General features: G+C 40.1%; 1 protein-coding gene across 1 annotated transcript in view; it reads right to left on the bottom strand.

The window, feature by feature from the left end:
• Window positions 1-824: 824 nt before the first annotated feature.
• The window catches only part of RhoGAP102A (Rho GTPase activating protein at 102A), a gene marked incomplete at its 3' end in the record, with an annotated part of 55,730 nt that continues 31,701 nt past the window's right edge, over window positions 825-24,853 (bottom strand). Inside the window, exons 4-9 of the mRNA XM_028311691.1 lie at window positions 14,400-14,533; window positions 7,174-7,344; window positions 4,723-4,873; window positions 2,957-3,179; window positions 1,946-2,113; window positions 825-959 (exon numbers count right to left, since the gene is read on the bottom strand). Of these exons, the coding sequence (XP_028167492.1) occupies window positions 825-959; window positions 1,946-2,113; window positions 2,957-3,179; window positions 4,723-4,873; window positions 7,174-7,344; window positions 14,400-14,533 (982 nt within the window). The remainder of the gene's footprint in view (window positions 960-1,945; window positions 2,114-2,956; window positions 3,180-4,722; window positions 4,874-7,173; window positions 7,345-14,399; window positions 14,534-24,853) is intronic.

The following is a 24,853-nucleotide window of genomic DNA, read 5'->3' as shown; positions in this document are numbered from 1 at the left end:
AAAAAAACACGAATTTAAAAGCAGATTTTTTTTCAAAAAGTGTCATTTTTTATTATTTGTTGGCCTTTTTTGTGTATTTTATGTATTTTTTTAGTATCGCCTGTTATTTAGCATTATTACTGTCTTATTTTATCAGGATATACCGCTTAGTTTAAAAGTTATTACGTTTTCTTTACAATAAAAAATTGGAAGAAAAAAAATTCTATAAAAAATTTAAAAAAAAACTCAAAAAAATTTTGACCTCTTTTTTGTCGATAAAAATAGGTCTAGTTTCATCTATTTTCATATGTACACTTCATAGGACTAGCTTTCCGCCCGCGGCTTCGCGCGCGTGGACAACTGAACCCAATTTTTTTCCAAAATAAAATTTAGCCTATGTTACTCGTGGATAATGTAGCTTTCGAATGGTGAAAGAATTTTTAAAAACGGTCCTGTAGTTTTTGAGCCTATTCATTACAACTGAACAAACAAACAAAGTTTTCCTCTTTATAATATTAGATTAGATTAGTGTAGATATTAGTATAGACCAGCGGTTCCCAAACTTATTTAGTCTACTGCCCACTTTGAGAATAAATTATTTTTAGCGCCCCTCATTTTTGTAGTCAAGAGTCGAGCTCAGTCGGTGTCTAAGAGTCCTCCTAGTAGATGACGCCTCCCAAGCCTCTACACAACGTCCTGATTTTTTTTCTGGGTCTCTTACCGCCCCCCTTTAAGCCTGCAGCGCCCACAAGGGGGCGTTATCGCCCACTTTGGGAAAGACTGGTATAGATAAAGCAATAGACCAGGAGTTATTAGAAGCACAGTCACTATCAGATATCGTTTACCTGGACGATTCCACGTTGCCCGGGCCGCCGGTGGCAGCGGCGCCGTGCGTGAACATCTCGCGAGGCCACACGCGCCGCCCGCCGCCGGCCGGGCCGCCGCCGCTTAGCGATACTGAAGCGGGCTCGGGCGCACATCTGGAACCGTTGAATTATACAGGGTGTTCAAGAAAATATATCAAGAGGCAAACAAGAGAGCATCCGAAGAGCCATAATTACTAACTTGAATTGATGAAGCTGTTGTGTCTGGAGACAAAAGCTCCGAAAACAAAGATTATAAAATCGATGTCAATCTTTTTTCCTCTAATGGATAAACTTTTTGTGGATGACAGGGAACAAGGAAAGAAAGAAAGAAAGAAACATTTATTACAATGGACATCACACAAATACAGGCAATTACATAGACATGACAGTGGCACATAATAATGGAATAAGAAAAAAATAAATAAAAACAAGAGTAAACTGAGCAGTGCCACCCATCCACCAACAAGATGCCCACTGCTACGGGACCCCACTCAGCATATTTTGTTACCATGTTTCTGAGCAAATAAACGATTTATTATTATTATTATTATTATATGCCGTGGCCCACGGTGACGAAGGCCACGGCGCTGGTTTTCAGTGTGCCCCATACCGAGTGAGGGTCACGGACCATTGGTAAAAGAAATAAAATAGTAAGCTCCATAAAATTGTCTAGATAAACATACATAAATAGTAAAATTAGTATTAGAAAGGGTAGTTCAAAAGATCCCAATGCAACCCATTGCTATCAGAGTCGAGTCAAAGTTAGTTTGTTTCAACCAAAGATCGTCCACTGCTAGACAATGGCCTCCCCACGGATTTCTACAACATCATGATCTAAGTTCTTTTAAACTTCTACGACATAAATGATTTCTTAAAAGTCTACCGTTACAAACTTATGACAAACTTATAACAACTTATTACCCTTTACTTTATAGAACCGTTTCAAATACTTACTACTAACACTGCTTCGTCTCAACACTGGCTAATTTGTGGTCTCGCGGCAGTGGTGTTTTTAAAGTACTGTTTTTAAATACTGGGAAGTGTAAAAAGGCATTTTAAAAGTCTACTTGCAAAATAAATCAATTTGAATTTGAACTCACTCTGCTCTCCGCAATAACAGCGAGTCCAGATGCGCCGGCGCGGTATGCGACATGTGGATATACGCTTCATGTAGAAGCTCTCCTGGTAACGTCCACAGCTCCGTCTGCCGCTCCACCAGTTGTCGCACTACGTTGATCACGTCTGCGCGCTCTGACAGCTGCTCTGCACTGGAAAAAGAAAGAAAAAGTTAAGAGTCTACTAGAGCCATGGCCTTCGTCACCGTGGATTATAACATGCTGGCTGGGTGAGGTCCCATTATAAAATGACCGTAGCAGTTGCGACACCGCTTCACTAGAAACTTAATTTCAGGAATATTTCAACATGGTCCTTCGAGCCGGATATGTACCATCGGCCTGCGAGTTGTTACCGCTAGTACTCGGGAGCACACATTGGACCCTGAGCCTCAGGGTCATCCTCCGGGGGGAGGAGGTCCTCAGCAAAGCTGCTTTGAAGAGAGCCAGATACGGCATATGCGCGTGGTAAGCCCTGTGTGCACCTCATATCGCGCTGGTAGTGGTTACCATGTGGTTTTAGTGGGTAGGCCCCGCCTCTCTGGTGGAGAGTCCCACATTACCCCTGGCTGTCTCCGTAGCCTGGAGCATGTGCAAAACATGTCTGCATGTAAAAAAGATAAAAAGGTCCAAGGACTTAGGGACTCACTTGGCGGGGTCGTTAGGTTTATTTTTGTGCAGGATATTGGGCGCGAACACAGTGACATAGTTGGTAGCGTCCATCTTGTTGCTTTACCAGCGCTTGAGAGCACTCAAGAGATTTCACTCAAAGAAAGCACTCGGGACTCACTTGGCGGGCTCGTTAGGCTTATTCTTGTGCAGGATATTGGGCGCGAACACGGTGAAGAAGTTGGTAGCGTCCATCTTGTTGCCTTGCCAGCGCTTGAGAGCACACTAGCGATTTCCTCATGGGTTCTTTGCGCTTCCTCTTGTGCAGGATCTTATACCATGATAAATATTATAAGGTTGGCTTGGCAAAAGAAAACACTCGGGACTCACTTGGCGGGCTCGTTGGGCTTGTTTTTATGCAGGATATTGGGCGCGAACACGGTGGCGAGGTTAGCGGCGTCCATCTTGTTGCCGGGCTGCGCCGCGTCGTCCGCGTGCGCCGCGAGCTGCGCTAGGAACGACAGCAGCGCGTGCAGCGTGTCGCGGTGCGCCGCTGGCAGCAGCTGCACGATTAGTCGCAGCGCTTCCCACTGGAGTCTGCGGTTGCGGATTTCTGGAAGGATATTGAAGCTGGTTTCACTACTGGATCAGAGCTGTGACTAAGGAGCGTAGGCAACTTCTATTTAGTTTGGACTTATACTAAAGCTGTTTATTTAAAGCATTGGTTCCCAAACTTATTTGAGACGCGCCCCCTTTCGACCATGCAAAAAAATCCGCGCCCCCCTCCTCCAGTCAAGATTATCTAATGGTCGTATCGAGCAGTCTGGAATGCATTCTCTCAGCGGTCGCAGGTTTCTTACAAGGCTCCCCTTTAAAGATCTTTGCGGGGGGCGCGCCCCCCACTTTGGAACCAATGATTAAAAGTAATGAACTGCTCATGATACTTACATGATTGTCACTGGGTTAATCACGTTTATTTCGCTTGTGTCCTAGAGCACCAAAGGATTGTCTTTATGTGATTAACATTTCAACAATGCAATTTTAAAGTGATTATCTGGTATGAAAAACATCCTATGTCACGAAGGGTGCATAAAACCATTCATGTTAATAACCAATGCTCAAAATTATCTTATAAAGTGTGGCTATAGGATATTCAGCAATACCGATTCAAGGTTTCAAAACTTTAACCGTCACTTGCTTGTGGAAATCTTGAGTAGTATTTTGTCGTAAATGAAAAAGGACAAACTTGACTTTCACTGGTTGGGTTTTTATCTTGGCTACACAGGAGTAAGAGTGGTGGGAATAGTCCCGTAAATAAAAAGTATTTAAGCTCTAACTCACTCTGTGTATTAAAGAAAGCAGAGTACAAGTCCCTGCAAAATAGCTGGTTCGGTAGATCCCGCAGGAACTCCTTGAGCAACGCGACTATGTCGTGCGGGCACCACCACTACGTCCAGCGCCTTAAGCAGTTTCTTTTGATTAAAAAGTATAAGATCTAACCCACTCTGTGTATTAAAGAAAGCAGAGTACAAGTCCCTGCAAAATAGCTGGTCCGGTAGATCCCGCAGGAACTCCTTGAGCAGCGTGACTATATCGTGTGGGCACACCACTACGTCCAGCGCCTTAAGCAGATTCTTTTGATTAAAAGGTACAAGATCTAACTCACTCTGTGTATTAAGGAAGGCAGAGTACAAGTCCCTGCAGAGGAGCGGGTCCGGTAGATCCCGCAGGAACTCCTTGAGCAACGTGACTATATCGTGTGGGCACCACCACTACGTCCAGCGCCTTGAGCTTATTTCTTTTGATTAAAAAGTACAAGATCTCACTTACTCTGTGTATTAAAGCAAGCAGAGTACAAGTCCCTGCAAAATAGCTGGTCCGGTAGATCCCGCAGGAACTCCTTGAGAAGCGTGACTATATCGTGTGGGCACACCACTACGTCCAGCGCCTTAAGCAGTTTCTTTTGATTAAAAAGTAAAAGATCTAACCCACTCTGTGTATTAAAGAAAGCAGAGTACAAGTCCCTGCAAAATAGCTGGTCCGGTAGATCCCGCAGGAACTCCTTGAGCAACGTGACTATATCGTGTGGGCACCACCACTACGTCCAGCGCCTTGAGCTTATTTCTTTTGATTAAAAAGTACAAGATCTCACTTACTCTGTGTATTAAGGAAGGCAGAGTACAAGTCCCTGCAGAGAAGCGGGTCGGGCAGATCCCGCAGGAACTCCTTGAGAAGCGTGGCCACGTCGTGCGGGCACACCGCCGTGTCCAGCGCCGCCTCCTGGCCCCGCTCCCAATCTTCCCGTAGCTGGAAACGAACACGGCAAATTTTGTTAAAGAAGTTATGAAAAAACGAAAATAAGGAGTTCTCGCCTCTCACTTGAACTGGTGAACTGACGACCTGGCGAAGGTCGCGGGAAGCACATAGATACGGGCAGCGCTGGACCAGTTATTGTGGAAATTTTTGGGGAAAGTAAAGGCCTTACCTTGTGGAAGGTGTATAAACGGTTTCGGAAACTACGAGGTATTAAATGCTGAATGTTATTGAAAGTAAACTTAGATGGGAACAACACGATGGTAACTTAGCAAGTCAATTACGATGAGTAAATATAATAAAAATAAACTTTTTTAAAAACAAGCTTTTATTCTGAATTTCGAAAGTTTGTATCGCGCATGGAATTTATTCCTCTTTTTCTCTGTTTGCGCTATAGTCCAGTCATTTCGTCCGAAAAAAAGGCAAATAAAAGAAAATGAATTTGCGCTTCTAATTTTTTAATATGTTGTAGGGGATACCTAGAAAAGCTTAACTTGAGATTGTCGACCAAGCTTTCCTAGGAGCTTTCGCCGCCATCTTGGAAAACGCTTAAAATTTGTTTTTCGGCAATAACTCGGCTATCCGATGAGATTCGAAAATTTTTGTAGGACACTTTTTGTAGCTTTCTTTGTGCTCTACAATAACGCCCGAACCATTTTTAGCGTATCATGCATCGTTATCGAGATATCGATCGATAAAGTCAAAAATTTTGGACACAATTTTTGTTTTTTATAATAAAAATAAACTTTTTTAAAAACAAGCTTTTATTCTGAATTTCGAAAGTTTGTATCGCGCATGGAATTTATTCCTCTTTTTCTCTGTTTGCGCTACAAGCTTTCGAAATTCAGAATAAAAGCTTGTTTTTAAAAAAGTTTATTTTTATTATAATTTTATTTTACACTTTTTAGTTATATCTTAATCTCAGGACCCTGGACGTTATCTAACACTAAAGTGCTCGAAAAGACAAATCCAACGAACCCAAACTCTATGAGTTTCCGCCGTTTTGTTTAGGAGTTCCTATGGCCACCTCCCGACTCCATCATCAGACCAGCTCAATGGTACCATAATATTGCATTGTCATCGGACTTACACATGTATGCAAAATTTCAGCTCAATAGGAAACCGGGAAGTGGGTCAATTTTAAGTTGCAAGATTTGACGACAGACACCAGACATGTGAAAGTAATAAAAAGCTTGTAAAAATACGCGGGTTTGTCTTCGTAAGTGAGTATTACATACCTACATTTTATAGATGCCTAAAACGTATGCTTTTTCATGTCGTGTAAAGTAAACACACTTTATATCCAAACCACAGCGAACGTGCGATCAACAATAAACGGGCGATGTTTCCCAAACCTCGCTACAGTGTTGCCAGAACTTGCCAGCCCACGTCAGAGGTTTGTTTCCAATTCTGGGTCAACTGCTCGGCCGATTCGTTTGGGAAAACATCTAATTTCGGCTGTCAATGTTTTCCGCGGTGGTATAAGTACGGATCTTGGATTTCTGAGCTCCTTTCTGTCATAGCAACTGCTTTTATGTTTAGACTGTTTCAATGTAACTAGCTGCGTCGAAATAGGCAAGGAGGACATTTAGGTTATTTTCTAATAGCCTAACCTACGAGATTTTTTCCATAAATTCTGTGCCTAATATACGAGTGCATCTTAAGACTAACTAAACATCTTCGATCTCATGTCTTAGATTTTTTAATTTCGCTCCATACTAACACCTATCTTTTCTTTCTCTCCCCCATCCTTCATGTGTAGTTCACAACTTTTCATCTGACTTTTTTTGATCCTGTCTTCCAATACAACTGATACTGCTACCAATGTCATTAATGTCATTAACAATATGGTGTAATTTAGCCTGTCTCAAGAGTCAAGCACCATTTTGTTGAAAAACGTCAGTGATCGGCACTGCGCCGAATTATCATGAATAATATTAACTACTTATTTACCTCTCAGTGTCTTGAGGCAACTTAAAAAAGTACATTCTGTGTTTTTATTATTATTTAGGCAGTTAAATACTGCACAGTATTCTAGTACACCGTTTTCTTTATTTTCTTCCATCATACACAAGAATACGAGTGCGTGAGTCAATGTTCGCTCGTATGTGAGGCCTTGTCGAATAGTAGGTATCCTGTAGGTGGGCCATCGTGCGTGTTTTGTTTTCGATGTAAACTCGCGGAGATGAACAGGCCTGCTGCTACACAACCGCGAGGGGTCACTAGAAGACTATTCATACTTTTACTGAGGAGGTTCTGTGTCCCACTCTTATGTATTTACAGCTACAGCTCACCTGTCTAACTCTCTTCTTGGAGGCCGAGACCCTGAAGAGTCCTTGCGTGTGGAGCCCCACCCTCCTCAGGTGCGCCAGGCAGGCGGAGATCAGCGCGGGCACCTTCGGCCCGCCGCCCCCCGCCTCCTCCAGCCCTGACCACCCCCAGTCGCCGGAGTCGCAGGACTCGCTCTGGAAAACATGCGGAACTGCTTCATTCTTAAATAGTCGGGGCTAGAAATAAAAGTATTTGTATACCTATGCAGTATGCACAATAATCATTACTAAGGTGTAGAGTTAGGGCGTGTAGAGTTAAGCTTGGCTCTACATTCAATTTGATAATTTTTTACAGCGCGAGCCAGTGGCAACATTTTACATGAAATTGTGGTGTGAGATACTTATAATTTTGTTTCTATCAATTTCTATAGTTGTCTCTTAGATAAATAACTAAATCAATTTGTTTATTTATGAAAGTAGGCTCCCAAAGAGCACTTTTACACGTCCCAACTCTAACACCACAAATGGGCCAGTGCTGAGAAGAAACTGCGCAACAAACTCAGTCACTACTGTCAGCAAGCATACACGATACACGTACTCGTATAATATTTCAAATACAAATAACAATCTTGTACAAATATAATTAAGATGAAAAGGTATTATAATTGGAAAACCCACAAAACAATTAACTAAATTGCATCCGTTGATATACAAATAAACGTTATAACGAGCGGGCAGCCGTTGATTTGTAGATACACGTTAAAACTTTACGAGCTGTAAATCTTCTGACGAAGTCATTGCTTGGCAGATGTGTTCAGATATTGGGGTTTCAGAAATGGGAGAAAAAACATGCCGGAATATCATAAGAAAGCCACAAAGCAGTATTTGCTGGTGAAGAAGTAAATACATTACAGATGCAGATCTGTGTGCTAGCTAAAACACTTTATAAGGCCCATTATAATATTTTTTAGGTTTTTACGAAGGTATACATAGTTTCTCATATCGTAAAAGAGTGTCATTGTTACTCTGTTGGAATATCCCTATGGTCTTATCAGACTTGTTCTCCAATAAGTAGGAGTAATCACCCCACAAAGAGGGTTGTGTTTCGCTGAGGCAGGCACATCGGTCCTACGTGAAATGACTTGGAATCTACTCTACTGCTGGGGCAGAACTCATATCTTAAGTTGGTGAATAGCACTTTCAAAGACAGCCAATTTAAAGAAGGGTAAGATGGCCATATTAAGGCTGAATTTGAAGAGTTGTCTAAAGGTGTTAATGTTAATTTCGGTACTGTAGCTGTAAGGGACTGAATCTTCTTTAGATGGAATTGGTTATGGAGACGAGCTTACTGCGTCCACCTTGACTGGTGTACAACCCAGTAACCGCTTCTAAGCCCTCTTCGAACGATTACCGGTTGATTTCGGAGCGATAGAGATATCGAGCGCGTCATGCGATAAAATTATCCGGCCTTAATGAATACGGGAAGGCCGCAGGTAGGGATGCGCTGTGTTACCGATTTCTTTACAGAATTTTCACCATATTTTCATAACTTTATCAACTTAATTTGACCTTAACATGGCATGTAGTTACTCGTAGAATATCTAGAAAAACTGATCAGCAACATTGTAGTTGACTGCATACAAATTGGACCTGCGAAGCAGCTGGAAGTAGCACCTGGTCATAAATAGCCCGAAGTGACAGCAACAAGCTGTGGAAATTGATCCGGAAACATTTAAAAAGATGTAGAGAAGAAGTGATAACCCTTTCTTCAACGCCAGTTTTCAGTAATGGGGGTCGGGTTTATGGGATGAAGAGATAAATGTTCCACTTTAATTGCAATTGATAGAACAGTCTTTATCAGTGTTTTCTAGTCATCATTGACTGGTACTGGTAATTTGGTAAAAACTTACAACAAATTACTTAGAAAGTCAACACACCTGGTTTTCTGACTCCATAACCGATACAATCCCGGGCATCCCTATCCCGTAACCTGACACCAGTGACGTCACCGTGACGTCTGACAACGTCAGCGCGACCCATCGGCCCTGATGCGCGTGCGTTGTGTCGCAACGGACAATTTATAGCGTTTTTAAACGGATTTTGCCAGCTGTTCCCCGCGTGCACTGTTATGAAACTGAAATATTTTTGAGTTCATCTGTGCGGCTGAACCATTTAAGAACCTAGTAAGAGCAGCGGAGTAAATTTTACAGGAGCGCGAAAAAACACATTTTCGTTTACCATACTGGTATACTCAAACTTTTGAAAACTTTTTGATGTTTATTTTGAAGCTTAATAATTTAACTATATATTTTACAATAAATTAATTAATTAACTTTTAAATAGCAAGTTTTATGGCCCTTACTAACACTCAAATGGTTTTCTTTTTTTTTTTACTTCGAAAAAACCAGAATCCAAACCTAGTATGAGCGTACTTACTAGGTTTTAAAATGGTTATTGGGGTCAGGGTCCATTTCAATCTTACCATAGGTCGGTCAAAACAGGAAGTGATCACCGAATGGTAAGAGGCACATTGAATATCAGACCCAAGCTGGAGAGGCGTCGACTGATGAAGTCTACGCTCCACCCAGCGCCCATCCAACTCCAAAACCCCGAAACCTTTCAGCTCGAGTTGCAAAATTGTTTCGAATGCCTAGGAGACTGTGAAAATGTGGACGGATACAATGACAGGTTCGTGGAAATTGTCAAAACGACTGGGTTTAAGTTCTTTAAAACCCGTCGTTCAAAAGGAACCAAAAAGATCTCTGACCTCACCAATAAACTTATGGAAGAGAGACGGAACTTGGTTCTGCAATCCTCTGAAGATGCTGCTCAGTATCGGCATCTTAACAGACAGATCTCCAAGTCTTTGACCCACGACCTACGCCAATTTAATACAGATCGTATTAAAGAGGCGATTGAGCGTACCAAATTACCAGGCTCTAAAGTGTTCGCAAGGGATCTGTCTGTTGGCCAAAGCCAACTGACCAAGCTGAAGACCGAGGATGGCAGAGACATCTCGTTGTGGCCTGAGTTATTGGAAGAGGTTGAGAAGTTCTACGGACAACTACGATTGTATGTACACCTGTCACAAATCTAGCCGGAGAGCCAAGAGCTAGATTGACCCGACACTACATCGAAGATATCCCGGACATCAGTCTGTACGAGATTAGAATGGCTCTCAAACAGCTGAAAAACAACAAGGCACCGGGTGATGATGGAATCACGGCTGAGCTTCTGAAAGGATAGAGCTCGAGGGAAAAACGCCTATGGCATGGCACAGAAGTGTGGTGATACTCTTCTTCAAAAAAGACGACAAAATCTTGAAAAACTATCTCACTTCTGAGCCATGTCTACGTCCGAAACTATTCACCACCGCCCTGGAAGATGTTTTCAAGCTTCTGGACTGGAGCGGATTCGGCATAAATATCACCCACCTTCGTTTCGCGAACGATATCGTAGTCATGGCTGAGACCGTAGAGGATCTAAGCACAATGCTCGATGGCCTCAGTAGAGCCTCTCAACAAGTGGGTCTTAAAATGAACATGGACAAGATAAAAATCATGTCAAATGCCCGTGTTGTACCCACTCCTCTGAAGGTTGGAGACACTTTACTCGAAGTTGTTGACAATTATGTATAGCTGGCACAAACAGTCCAGTTAGGTAGGTCCAACTTCGAGAAAGAGGTCAATCGTCGAATCCAACTCGGCTGGGCAGCGTTCGGGAAGCTTCGCGATATTCTCACGTCCGAAATACCGCAGTGTCTCAAGACAAAAGTCTTTGATCAGTGTGTGTTGCCAGTGATGCTAGGTTTGTGATGGTCGGTAGGGGGGTGGACACGTATTTTCATTTCCCAGTAAGGCACATTGACCATTATAAAACCTAGTATGTTCATGCACTTACTAGGTTTCGAAATGGTTTATGTTACTTACTAGTTTTTTAAAATGGTCAAATTGGGTTTGTGGTGTAGTTACTAGGTTTGGAGTCCCTTGCCTTTTAGGCTTCTAGTTGTTTGATCGCAATTTCTGTCTTTGTATTCGGTAGGTACCTTAATATTATGTAGCTTTATGATAAAAAACGAAAATCTGAAAACATGTCCCTTACTAGGTTCTTAAATGGTTCAGCCGTGTGTTTCAGAGAGCTGAAGAGTTGCAATGGAGATTTCTGCAGCAATCCCACTTGAAATAAGTATGCTATGGATAATGGTAGAGTTACGTTTTGACAGCTCGTATAGAAAGTGTGGTAAGGTATCAGAGAAGGAAGGTAATAAGATAATGATATTGATATTGTGCTGTGTACTATCCTTGAATAAATAAGAATGTAGGTAATAAGAAGCATTAAAATGCAGCTCATGGTTTGTTATTTCTTAGATTCATGCCAGCTGTTGTTAAAACTATAATAGGCAACCATAGCAACGGAGTACCCGCATAAGAACCTAAGGTAGCCACTGGTTAGTCAATGTCATACAACAACAAAAGCATTTGTTGCATCCATTCACCTTACTCTAATACATCACATGAGCACCATCACTCAGTTTTATTGACTCGCTGATGGCTGTCAAACGAAACGATGCGCCCGCGCACCCACGTGGTCATTTGAGACGTCTAAGGTGCGTCTAGTCTGGGTCGTATATTGTAGATTATAATAATTCCTATGGGTACTACTACTCGTATTAAGCCCTTTTCAGAGCATGCATATCATGTCACATCTCAATTAGCTTGCTCTACCACCTCTTCCTTGGGACAACATATTGGCTGGTGCTGATTAACACATACTTCATTCTAGCCACATCACAACGGCAAAAGGTAAAAGCTTGTGCCCTGCAGTGGGACGGCTACATTGTTTTCAGTTGCGTTACTGTACTTAACACTTTTTAACTAAAACAATAATACAGTTTGCAGTAATTTACGACTAAATTAATAAGACATAATCAAGTGATTGGCTTTCAGGAAGAACGTTAGTTTCAGTTAGAAACAAATTAGTTAGTGTCACTAAACATAGCACCTAATCTTAGTTTACACGGCTGAGAAATACTCAGCGATTTACAATTTCATCATCGCCCGCCATTTAACGCACGTGACAACAACAAAATAACCAATGCAACCGCTGCGCTCGCGCAGGAAGCGGCGCGTAAACAAGAATGTTTTACTTTTCGCTGGCAACATTGTTTGGGGGGTATGTCATTACTTTTTCAGAGTAGTTTTCAGCGGGTATGAGTTGTTACTAAATAAAACTTAACTAGAAGGATTTGTCTGGACATATAAAAAGCTTTGTGATTAAACCTTCAAAATTCTGATTATCTTTGGAAATCACCTAAAAGCCTCACTGATTGACTGATTACATAAAATCTGTGATAAACTTAAGTAAATAATGCCTATCACGATGATAGATTGTAAAAATTAAGTGATTTTACATGCTTTTGTCTAAAAACTCTACATACATAATCTGTACTGACCAATGTCCTTAAGAGATCATTATTACCAGACAGCTACAGCTTCGTGTGATCAGTAGCTACAGTGAAAGTTAAAATTATTTTACATGCTCTTGAATATAAACTGTACATAATATTAACCAATTTTCATTAATACAAGAGATCATTATCACCAGACTGCTTAATCTTCGTGTGATCAGTAACATGGTGAGCAACCATGAGAGTCAGAAAGGCTTCATCAGATCTACAGCTTAATATGCCTTCCACATCATCAAATTAATTTACTACACTGTCCTCATACAGGGATACCCCAAGTCCCCTTCAGCCAGGGTACCAACGCCCCCTGGTGGACAGACCCAGGTGCGCGCCACGTCAACTCTTGGCCGACAGCGCGAACTATTTCTGACTGCTCAAATGCCGAATGCCAAACTCTCGCATCGCGCGACCAGCTACACGAGACCCGCTGCAACTAGAAATATTTTCTAGTTTTCGCTATTGCATCAACTTTTTTGTGAGTGTGGGACTAGAAAAAATACCGTTGGATAGATAGACGAGCTTTATTCACGAATTAGAGTACCCCTGCTAAATAATTTCGTGATGGTTTCCAGTTTGGAAGCTTTCAAGCTCGACCCAAACTAAATTATTAGGGATTCCCTAATGGGGGGTCAATGATCACTGAAGATGATGCTGATCCCTTGTTTCGAGATTTCTAAATATCGCCGAGGGTCAAGCAGAAGTCTTTATTTTATTTTATTTTAATTATAGACATTTCTTCGAGGATAAATACTGCACATGGAGGCTGTTATAGAATTCAAATTAAAAAATCTAATTAGTTATGAAAAACAATCTTGACAACAACTCATACAAACAAATAAATGGCTCTGTAAATAACTCTACACCAATATTGCAATGCAATTTTTAAAATCAGCTCGAGAGATCTAGAAAAACTGGTCCATTCCCCCAACAACACTAGTTACAGAAAAAAATAGCTGATAAATGGATACAATTGACACAGCAAAAGATTTCGATTCATCAAAACCTCTATTGATAGCGAATTTATTTTAGGAGCGCCGTGACGCTTGTCTACGCGTGCACTTGATAAATCACGGCAAATCGCTCGAAACGGCGGATTAATTGCGGAAATTAATTATATTTCAGTTTGTTTGTGGGACACATTGTTGAATTTCAGCCGTATTGTTACGCGCAAACTTTCGATGAGTCACAGCTTCGTATTTCAACTTTTAAATAGATAAGAGGGGATCTAGTACTTCTTATCAAAAATCGGAGTCTACGCTATGAACTTCATATTATGAGCTATTAAGTAATGCTCTGGAGCATCTCTATTTTATCAATCTATCCATTTGCAAATCGCAAAATTACCACATTTTAGTAATTCTAAAGTTTAGTAGTAGCAAGGCACATCTACTTACATAAACCTAATGAAGATCAAAAAAGGACTGTTTCGTCAGCTTAGTTAAGTTTTGAAACAGAACACACATTTCGCAATCCCAATCTTTAACGTGGGTATAGACTTGTAATAGAACATCGAGCATTCGTTGTTTCGCACCCTTTACTACTCGCGCTTTTGCCACGTTGGTACTCAAAAGTGTCCAAGAGGAAAAGAGGCGAGGTTCGAACCAGCGTTCTTCGGATCTCGAATCGGCCAGTTCAACCCCGACATTGTTGGACTAAGATCGTCACCGTGTACAGACTGTAGATCTTCTTCTTGTCAGTTAGGTGGGAATTCTGAGATGGTTCAGACTTAGAGTACAGGTGTGGTTGTAGAAGAATGTAGATATGATAGGTGTTATTTTGCACTCACATCGTCGCCCTTCTCGAGCGCGCCCAGCGATGCCAGCGAGGCGCGGGAGCCGCCGTGCTGTTGCCGCCGCAGCGCCCGCTCCGTTTCCACGCACTGCGCGAGCGGCACGCCGAACACGCTGCCACCGGTCGACTCTGGAAGAAGGGAATCGTCATATCAGGCCATTTAGTCTTTAGCTGCAGATCCTGGCTACACAGGAGTTGCAGCGGTAGAAACGAGAGGTGGCAATAGTTCCGGGCCATTTAGTCTCTACTAAAGGCAATACTATAATTATTATTATTCTGTGGCAATACTGTCATTTATGCTCGTTTTCACCATCAACCCCTAATTTTTAAGTGACCCCTATGGTAACACATAACAGGAATTTTGTTTTCATAGGGGTCACTTAAAAATTAGGGATTGATATTGAAAACGGGCATTAGCCTTTCTTTGCCAAAGGAAAAGTGAGGATTTAACTTGCACTCCTCATGCTGGCCAGGACTGGGGAATCCCATCAAAATAAGCACATCATCATTTAGCCTCCACTGCAGGAGTACGGCCCTCTCTGATTTATCAGAGGCAAATGGACGATATGCTGGCTACAAGGCAAGAAGGGTAGGGAAGGCAGGCTCAAAGACATCATTGTAAGTAATTAGGGAATTAATCAGATAATCCATAACTCTAATACACTACTTCTTAAAGAACACAAACTTTAGACCTGACAATTGGTTTGCATTGCGGGTTTCTTATTATAAGGTCTCTCTTCTTAACCCTAGTGTAGCACTAGTGGACGCTACTATGGCACATCGAGCCTAACATACTATGGCATAGCAACACTAAGTATATGCTGAGATGAGCCACGTTTAGAAATCTCAGTTTGTATAAAGGTCGGGCTATTCCGAGCGCTCTATTCCCAGCACGCACAATGGAGTAAAGGTGGGATGCTTTTAGACTGCGTGCGCACGTTTGATTTCATTTCGCGTGACGCAAGATTGAAGTGATCAACTGATAATGGAGATACCGTTAAGCATGAGCTGTAAGTCATTAATAAGACTGCTGACTTCTGTTCAGGTAGAGCAGGTTAATTCAGACTTGAAACAATCTTGAATAGCTGTGGAATATACGAGTACGCTCAGTCATAGTCTTTGCCCCATTTTGAGTCCAAACACCTCGTGGTTCAGTCGTTCATTTAAGGGCGTGAGTATAGGCAAGTTATGGAATGTCTATTTGTTTAATACTATCGCCATAATAATTTCTAGGATGTGTCTTGGATAAGGGAAATGCCTAATTATTACCATTTGTGCTGAGATTACACAGACATTTTTGAATTTTAACTAAATTATTACATCGCTAAAAGAACTCCCAAGTATTTTTATAAACCGAGCTGAAATCAAAAGATGAGAGATATGATGAAGAATCATTCTTACATTCTTACTATAATTCATTATTGTCGATAGGAAGTTCAAGACTGTCTCTATTATTTTAAATTACTTATAAACAGGGAAAATCCTTTCACGTGAAAATTCGCTAAATGTATTTTTCCAACCTTAGCCTACTAACAAAATTATCTACAAGACAACAAACCAGATGATAAGGAAAAGCCGAATCAGCCACTCAAAATTGGCTCGCGTTCAATATAAAACTGAAACTTTGTAAATTTATATCGAACAGTGTAAACAAACGAGACTGCGTCGTGCGAGTTTTATTTAACAATCGTATTTTAATATTTCATAGATGATATCATGGCAACAAAGTTTAATCATAGAGAGACTGGTTTTGCAGTTGTCGGTGTACTGTGCAGTAAATTCTATCCCATCAAAAACAATACTTGTCAAAAAAACCAAGTCTCGCAACTCAGTTGTTCTACGGTAAAAAGTTGTGAGATCCATGTAATACCAAGTCCAGGCCAGGAAATCTTCAACGTTTTACATAAATTATTGACTTGGCCATCGCACTAAATAATTTAATTTTCACGTGTTTTCATGCGATGGCCAAGTCAATATATTTATGTAAAACGTTAAAGATTTCCTGGCCTGGACTTGGTANGAAATATTCCATTCCCGATACTTTTAGTGCAGCCCTCGTAGCCTCCACTGCAGGGGTACGACCCTCTCTGATTTATCACAGGCAAATGGACGATATGCTGGCTACAAGGCAAAAAGGGTAGGGGAGGCAGGCTCAAAGACATCATTGTAAGTAATTAGGGAATTAATAAGATAATCCATAACTCTAATACACTACCTCTTAAAGAACACAAACTTTAGACCTGACAATTGGTTTGCATTGCGGGTTTCTTATTATAAGAAACCCGCAGGTCTCTCTTCTTAACCCTAGTGTAGCACTAGTGGACGCTATAGCACCTCCTCGAGCCTAACATACTATGGCCTAGCAACACTAAGTATATGCTGAGATGAGCCACGTTTAGAAATCTCAGTTTGTATAAAGGTCGGGCTATTCCGAGCGCGCTATTCCCAGCACGCACAATGGAGTAAAGGTGGGATGCTTTTAGACTGCGTGCGCACGTTTGATTTCATTTCGCGTGACGCAAGATTGAAGTGATCAACTGATAATGGAGATACCGTTAAGCATGAGTTGTAAGTCGTTAATAAGACTGCTGACTTCTATTCAGGTAGAGCAGGTTAATTCAGACTTGAAACAATCTTGAATAGCTGTGGAATATACGAGTACGCTCAGTCATAGTCTTTGCCCCATTTTGAGTCCGAATACCTCGTGGTTCAGTCGTTCATTTAAGAGCATGAATAAAGGCAAGTTGAGGAATGTCTATTTGTTAAATAGTAGTAGTAGTACAGTAGAATCATTTCTTCCTGAATAGAATCATTTCCTTTTGGATAAGGAAATGCCCAATTATTTATCATTTGTTCTGAGTTTATTCAGACATAATTAATAGGGGAGACTTATAAGTATATCGCTAAAAGAAATCAAAGTACCTACCTACTTTTTATTTTAAAAACGAGCTGAATTTCATTGATAGAAATCATGAAGAATCTTTATTGTTAATGATTCATGATATAAGTAAATCTAAATATTCTACGCGGGATGTTACAAGACTGTCTCTATTATTTTAAATTACTTATAAACAGGGAAAATCCTATCACGTGAAAATTCGCTAAATGTATTTTTTCCAACCTTAGCCTACTAACAAAATTATCTACAAGACAACAAACCAGATGATAAGGAAAAGCCGATACAGCCACTCAAAATTGGCTCGCGTTCAATATAAAACTGAAACTTTGTAAATTTATATCGAACAGTGTAAACAAACGAGACTGCGTCGTGCGAGTTTTATTTAACAATCGTATTTTAATATTTCGTAGATGATATCATGGCAACAAAGTTTAATCATAGATAGACTGGTTTTGCAGTTGTCGGTGTACTGTGCAGTAAATTCTATATCTGTTAAAGAGCATTTTAATAACGATATACCTAAGTCAGTAAATAGGTACAATGTTATATCTATAGAAGAGATAGGTATACAATAAACTAACTCGTTTTCAAGGAAAAAGCTAGGTTTGGGGTACTTTGGATTCAGTTCAATAAATGATAACATAATATGGGATAAATAAGCGAACATAAGGTCTTTCTATCAACCTATCTGGCCAACCAGCGTGAGGATTGTATGCAAAAGGGAGTCATGCTCCTGTAGTGGACTAAATTATAAGCTATTCAGTGTCCTGAGCCTTGTCATTAGTCGTAGCTGCATCCCTTAGTCATCGAATACGACTGATGAACTTCCGATGCACCGCAATAATAATAGTGTGTGTCTGGCCTAAGGGAACGCCCGCTGTACACTTTTTCTGGTCTCTACAAGGTCCTTATTGAGGTTAAACCCAGATAGAGGCCACAATCAGTCAGCCACCCACCGCGAGTGTTTACCGCACGATATTGCCGCGATGAAACGCCGCCATCGGACCGCGGCCATTTGTTTTTACGTGCGGTGAGGAGTTACGACTGGAATACCAGCTATTAATCACACGTGGTTAGTGTTGGACTCTTTAGAAAAAGACGTGGTTAGTTTTGGACTCTTTTGCGTAGAAAGATCTACGGTTGGCTGGCTGTGGACCTAGTGGTTCAGAGGTTGATTCGGGCATTGCAAATTCATAGTCATATTCTTCTAGCTAACCATTGTTTGATGTTTCTTAAAGCACACTCAAAATAATCATGGATAACCTACTTATCATACCACAATCTAAAGATGGTAACTAGCTGGCTTTAAAATTTGACTACGAAAACATGTTATAAGTTACTAATAATACATATTTAAGATATTTTTGTTTTCCCATCCCTATTTTGGGGAACGAGTAAGCAATGGTGGCGTTAAAACTGTTATTTTTAATTTTCATCTAAAACAAAACTAGGTAATTATTCACAGTTTTCTTTTTAAAATAATGAGCCTCAGAATTTCATAATCATAATCATAATATCTTTATTGCTTCATGTGGTACCTACAAACAAGGTATTAAAAATAAAATAGTCCCAGAACATGAGCCCTGTGAGGGCATTGCAACATTATACATAATATTAATTAATTAAGCTTAATCTAAATTATTTTAATAATGTAAGTACAAATTCTAAGTACAATAAATTCTTTTCAAGACTAGATTAGAGTTTCAGAACCAGAGGGCCTAGTGCGAGTTTACATCTAACGCGCTCACTAGCGAGCGCGTCAAAAAATGACATTAAATGTATGACGGATTGTACAGCGCCCCTAGCGGGAAACGTTCAAAAACTAAAATTTTCATACATTTTTTAAACTCACACTCAGCCCACTGAAAATACAGGGTGACCTTAATTAATGGTTTGAACCTATAAAGAAAAGTTTCTGGTACCTAATTAGAATTTTGGAATAATTTGAAGACCATTATGTTGACATTAGCAATGAAAAACACTCGAAATCCAAAATCAGTAATAAATATTTTAGTACTACGAATCTTTTACTGTAAGTTCAATTTACGTGAACCTACCCTGTAGTCATGATAATAAATTATGACAATTTTATTCACTAAATAACAACAATCTTGTTATTTGACGCAAACTCTTACAAACAGCCAGACGAAATGATAAGCACTATTTTGATACCGCGGCTCTGCGTGGGCGTAATGAATAATTGTTTGCAAAATTACTCCTTTGACTTTGGGGCACTCGTAAAAGATCTCGTTTTCAAATTTTAAAACGTATACTCAAATATTTCGAGTTCTAATAATAAGCTGCGCCCGCGGCCTTGCCATGATATTGGATAAAAATTATCGTACTTATAACATCGGATTATAATAAAATTGTGAATCCTGCCAATAAAATCCGATAGTTGATAAATAGTGTGTACCTACTTACGAGTAAATTATCGTAACTTAAAACTATTAACGATGCCTAAACATATCTAAAAAGAAGGATTCAGCATTGAGCGAATTGAAAGGCTTCTAAGGCTGGGTTGCACCATCTTACATAAACTATAACAAGTGTCAAAAATCTGTCAATCTCTATACAAAAGACCCAATATCGTGAGAGTTACGGTTAAAGTTAGGTGGTGCAGCTCAATGTTGTCGTTACTACCTAATTAAGGCACAGAAATTTTGAAATAGAACCTTTGATTCAGGAGTCCAACTACCAAATCCCTTTAATACCACGCGACAATAATAGTCGAAACTGCGAAATAAAATGGGAATGGGCCAGGCAAAGAAAGAAGAAGAATAATAGTCGAAACTGCCACGTCTGACCTCAAACAAGGTTGGCTCTTCGAAGCGATGATCGCATCGGCAACAACTGCAGACATAATCACAGACGCTAACAGAATTGCCTCCATCACCAGACGGTGTCTCGACTTCCCGAAAATCGTTTATAATCGTCTATGTATACAGCAAAGGCCGCGTTCACATTGCAGAAACTGGCATGCTGAGGTAGCTTTAGAAGTTAGATGCTCCAATCTGGGTTAACAATGACAAGTTTTTGTAAGTACAGTAGAATGGGGTTACTTTGAATCACGGGATGACTTTGATCGGAACTTCCATTTTGTATAAAATCACGAATTGCGTAAAACGAAACGCAATTTGGTAGTTTTTTTTTTTTAGATTAGTAACACTGAAGAACTGTCAATTCCTTTTTTGAGAACACGCGGGAAATTCGCCTATTATTTTAATTAAAAAAAGGTTGATATAATGTTATTCTCTATTTATAGCTAAATAATTGTGTTGCAAAACTTCATGTGTACTTATTTATGTGATAGTAAAATGAAATTTCTAGATATACTTCATCATGTGGCCTATGATCGATTATCCCCTTAGATTAATAAAACCTAGATAGATAGTCAGTGCACGAAAGGTGAGGCAGATTTTNAGGCGGTCGAAAATGGCCTGAATTGCTTCGAGAAAAGGATGGTACGGCCGTGCCGCTTTTTTGCTCGACTTGGTGGGGGCACTGCCGTGCCCCCAGATATCTGTTAAAGAGCATTTTAATAACGATATACCTAAGTCAGTAAAAAGGTACAATGTTATATCTATAGAAGAGATAGGTATACAATAAACTAACTCGTTTTCAAGGAAAAAGCTAGGTTTGGGGTACTTTGGATTCAGTTCAATAAAAGATAACATAATATGGGATAAATAAGCGAACATAAGGTCTTTCCACCAACCTATCTGGCCAACCAGCGTGAGGATTGTATGCAAAAGGGAGTCATGCTCCTGAAGTGGACTAAATGAAAAGTTATTCAGTGTCCTGTGCCTTGTCATTAGTCGTAGCTGCATCCCGTAGTCATCGAATACGACTGATGAACTTCCTATATGCACCGCAATACTAAGAGTAGGCGCACACCGTTGATTTTTCGTCGGCCGATAGTTTAGTCGGGCAGTTGATCAGTATGGGCATGTATGAGAGTGCGCACACTACGCCGATTCGATTTGGCCGATTCTTCATACAATTTAAAATCGGGCACAACTATCGGCCAATTAAAAATCAACGGAGTGCGCCTACTCTAATAGTGTGTGTCTGGCCTAAGGGAACGCCCGTTGTACACTTTTTCTGGTCTCTCCAAGGCCCTTATTGAGGTTAAACCCAGATAGAGGCCACAATCAGTCAGCCACCCACCGCGAGTGTTTACCGCACGATATTGCCGCGATGAAACGCCGCCATCGGACCGCGGCCATTTGTTTTTACGTGCGGTGAGGAGTTACGACTGGAATACCAGCTATTAATCACACGTGGTTAGTGTTGGACTCTTAAGAAAAAGACGTGGTTACTTTCGAACTCTTTAAAAAGATCTGCGGTTGATCGGATTTGTGGATCTAGTGGTTCTGAGTCTGATTAGGACATTGCGACTTCATTGTCTAATATTCTTCTAATTTTTGCCTCCTGTGACATAAAAAAAAACCATTGTTTGATGTATCCTAGAGCACACTCAAAACAATCATAGACAACCTACTTATCATACCACAATCTAAAAATGGTAACGTAACTGGCTGTAGAATTTGACTACGAATACATTGTTAAAAGTTAATAATAATAGTTAAGATACTTTTGTTTTCCCATCACTATTGTACGGGCACTAGTAAGTAAGCAATGGTGGGCTTGGTGGCGCTCAAACTGTTATTTTTAATTTTCATCTAAAACAAAACTAGGTAATTATTCACAATTTTCTTATTAAAATAATGAGCCTCAGAATTTTCAAGACAAGATTTGGGGGTTTCAGAGCCTGAAAATACAGGGTGACCTTAATGGTTTCAACCATAAAGAAAAGTTTCTGGTAATTTGAATTTTGGAATAATTTGAAGACCATTTTGTTGACATTAGCAAAGAAAAACACTCGACATTTAAAATCACTAATAAATATTTTAGTAGGTAGGTACTACGAATCTTTTACTGTAAGTTATTTACGTGAACCTACCCTGTAGTCATGATAATAAATTATGAAAATTTCACTTTACTAAATAACAACAATCTTGTTATTTGACGCAAACTCTTACAAACAGCCAGACGAAATGATAAGCACTATTTTGATACCACGGCTCTGCGTAGGCGTAATGAATAATTGTTTGCAAAATTACTCCTTTGACTTTGGGGCACTCGTAAAAGATCGCGTTTTCAAATTTTAAAACGTATACTCAAATATTTCGAGTTCTAATAATAAGCTGCGCCCGCGGCCTTGCCATGATATTGGATAAAATTATCTTACTTATAACATCGGATTATAATAAAATTATGGATCCTGCCAATAAAAATAAATATCCGACAGTTGATAAATAGTGTGTACCTACTTACGAGTAAATTATCGTAACTTAAAACTATTAACGATGCCTAAGCATATCTAAAAAGAAAGATTTAGCATTGAGCGAATTGAAAGGCTTCTAAGGCTGGGTTGCACTATCTTACTTAAAAAAACTATAGTGTCAAAAATCTGTCAATCTCTATACAAAAGACCCCAGATCATGATAGTTACGGTTAAAGTTAGGTGGTGCAGCTCAATGTTGTCGTTACTACCTAATTAAGAAATTTGATTCAGGAGCCCAACTACCAAATCCCTCTATTACCACTCGACAATAATATTTTAGTCGAAACTGCGAAATAAAATGGGAATGGGCCAGGCAAAGAAAGAAGAAGAATAATAGTCGAAACTGCCACGTCTGACCTCAAACAAGGTTGGCTCTTCGAAGCGATGATCGCATCGGCAACAACTGCAGACATAATCACAGACGCTAACAGAATTGCCTCCATCACCAGACGGTGTCTCGACTTCCCGAAAATCGTTTATAATCGTCTATGTATACAGCAAAGGCCGCGTTCACATTGCAGAAACTGGCATGCTGAGGTAACTTTAGAAGTTATAGGCTGTGTGAGGGATTTCAATGACAATTAGGTTTGTCTTTGTATTGTAATATAAAAAGTAGTTTCTGCATGTAGAGCGTACAAACGAGAGTTCAGGTAGGCAAAAAACCTGTGCAAAAACACATCATGTATGACACTATATGGATGATATTATCTGTACCTGCCCACTTACATGATAAGCGAGTAGAATATAGTGATAGTAATGTTCTTAGTAAGCCTCTTCCTCCTCCTCTAGCCAGCTAGCCTAGCTAGAGTCTAGCAGATGAAGATGATTAAATGAATATTGATAAAAATACCATCTACCTAGAGGTATTTAAGAATCTACCTAGAGGTATTTAGGGAAATACATCCCCTTGACTGATCTCGCCTTAGAGGAATCCCGCAGATAAAAACTTCAGGCGAATAAGGCAACATAATTGACAATACAAATTGCTAAAAAATTGGTTGTGTTTCGCCGATACGGATATCAATCATAAAACAAGGGGGAGGCTTTTGTCCAGCAGTGGACGTCATTCGGTTGAAACGAACGAACAACATTGACCGTTTGTAAGTTGGTCATCCAAACTTCGTAATCGCTATCGCGCTCGCTCCAGTATGCACACCCGCTCATTCCTGCTCCCAGCTCCAGCTGTAAGTGTACACTGTTGTCTAAACGCTGGAACCCTGATCGATCTTTTGATGAGACTGTTGATGTACCATCAAAGCAGGGACTTGGCACCGCTTCAGCGCCCCGCTCGTGACTAACACAGTGAAGAAGAGAGCAGTAAGCTGCCTACTGATTGTGATATAACTTTTACTACATTTGACAGTTTAGATAACATTTGGGGGAATGCAACGCCAAACTAAAATCAATAAAGAGGTTGAATTTGAATTTAATTTATAGGTAAGGGCAGTTATGGGCATAACTTCAGAGCAACGAATATTCTGAAATGTTTACAGGAAATCTGGAAAAGTCGGAAGTAATAGAAGGTCTTTTTAAGTGTTTACCGAGTAACTGTTGAGTTTAAGAATTATATCAAGGATTTGATTGGTATAACGTCGGTTGGTTGATTATTGGTAGTTGAGAGTCAAAGACAAGGTGGTCCTATAAAAAAAATGGCGTCTTTTTCAGTTTAAAGTATTAGAACCTAATGTATACCTACTTTTTTATGGGACAGAAGGCAAACGAGCAGACGGTTGTTTCCTTAGACCTTATGGTGCGAAATTGATGACATTGTCAGGTTTTGAAACCGTCCGAACCATTTTCAAAAATCTTTGCGACTTGTAGTAGAAAGGAATTATTTAGGATGAGCCTACTGAGTTCACGTGTACTATGCTCGTCGTACGAAAATTGAGTTTATTAGAAGTAAATTAATTCCGCCGTTGTGTTGTGATCAGACGGCTTAGCTTGGCAAGGTGGTATGAGATATTTATCTAATGGCTTTTCAGCGTTTCGCGTGTTTGATGTTGTATGGAGAAATAATACTGAGAGGAATAAGCTTTCGCTTCGAAAATAAGAAAAACATTTTTTTAGACGGTATCTTGTTTTTTATTAGGAGGTCGAATACGACTGGGGGAGTAATAATTATAATCAAAGTTGGTTAGAGCCTGTAGACAGGCATTCGCAAAAAACCTCTGTGCCTGGAGTTAAGAAGCTGGAAAAAATA

Source organism: Ostrinia furnacalis, unplaced genomic scaffold (assembly GCF_004193835.3).
Source record: "Ostrinia furnacalis isolate ACB-3 unplaced genomic scaffold, ASM419383v2 OfSCF3542, whole genome shotgun sequence".
Taxonomy (NCBI): Eukaryota; Metazoa; Arthropoda; class Insecta; order Lepidoptera; family Crambidae; genus Ostrinia; species Ostrinia furnacalis.
The sequence above is the reverse complement of the archived record's forward strand: the minus strand, read 5'-3'. Positions and strand labels throughout refer to the sequence as shown.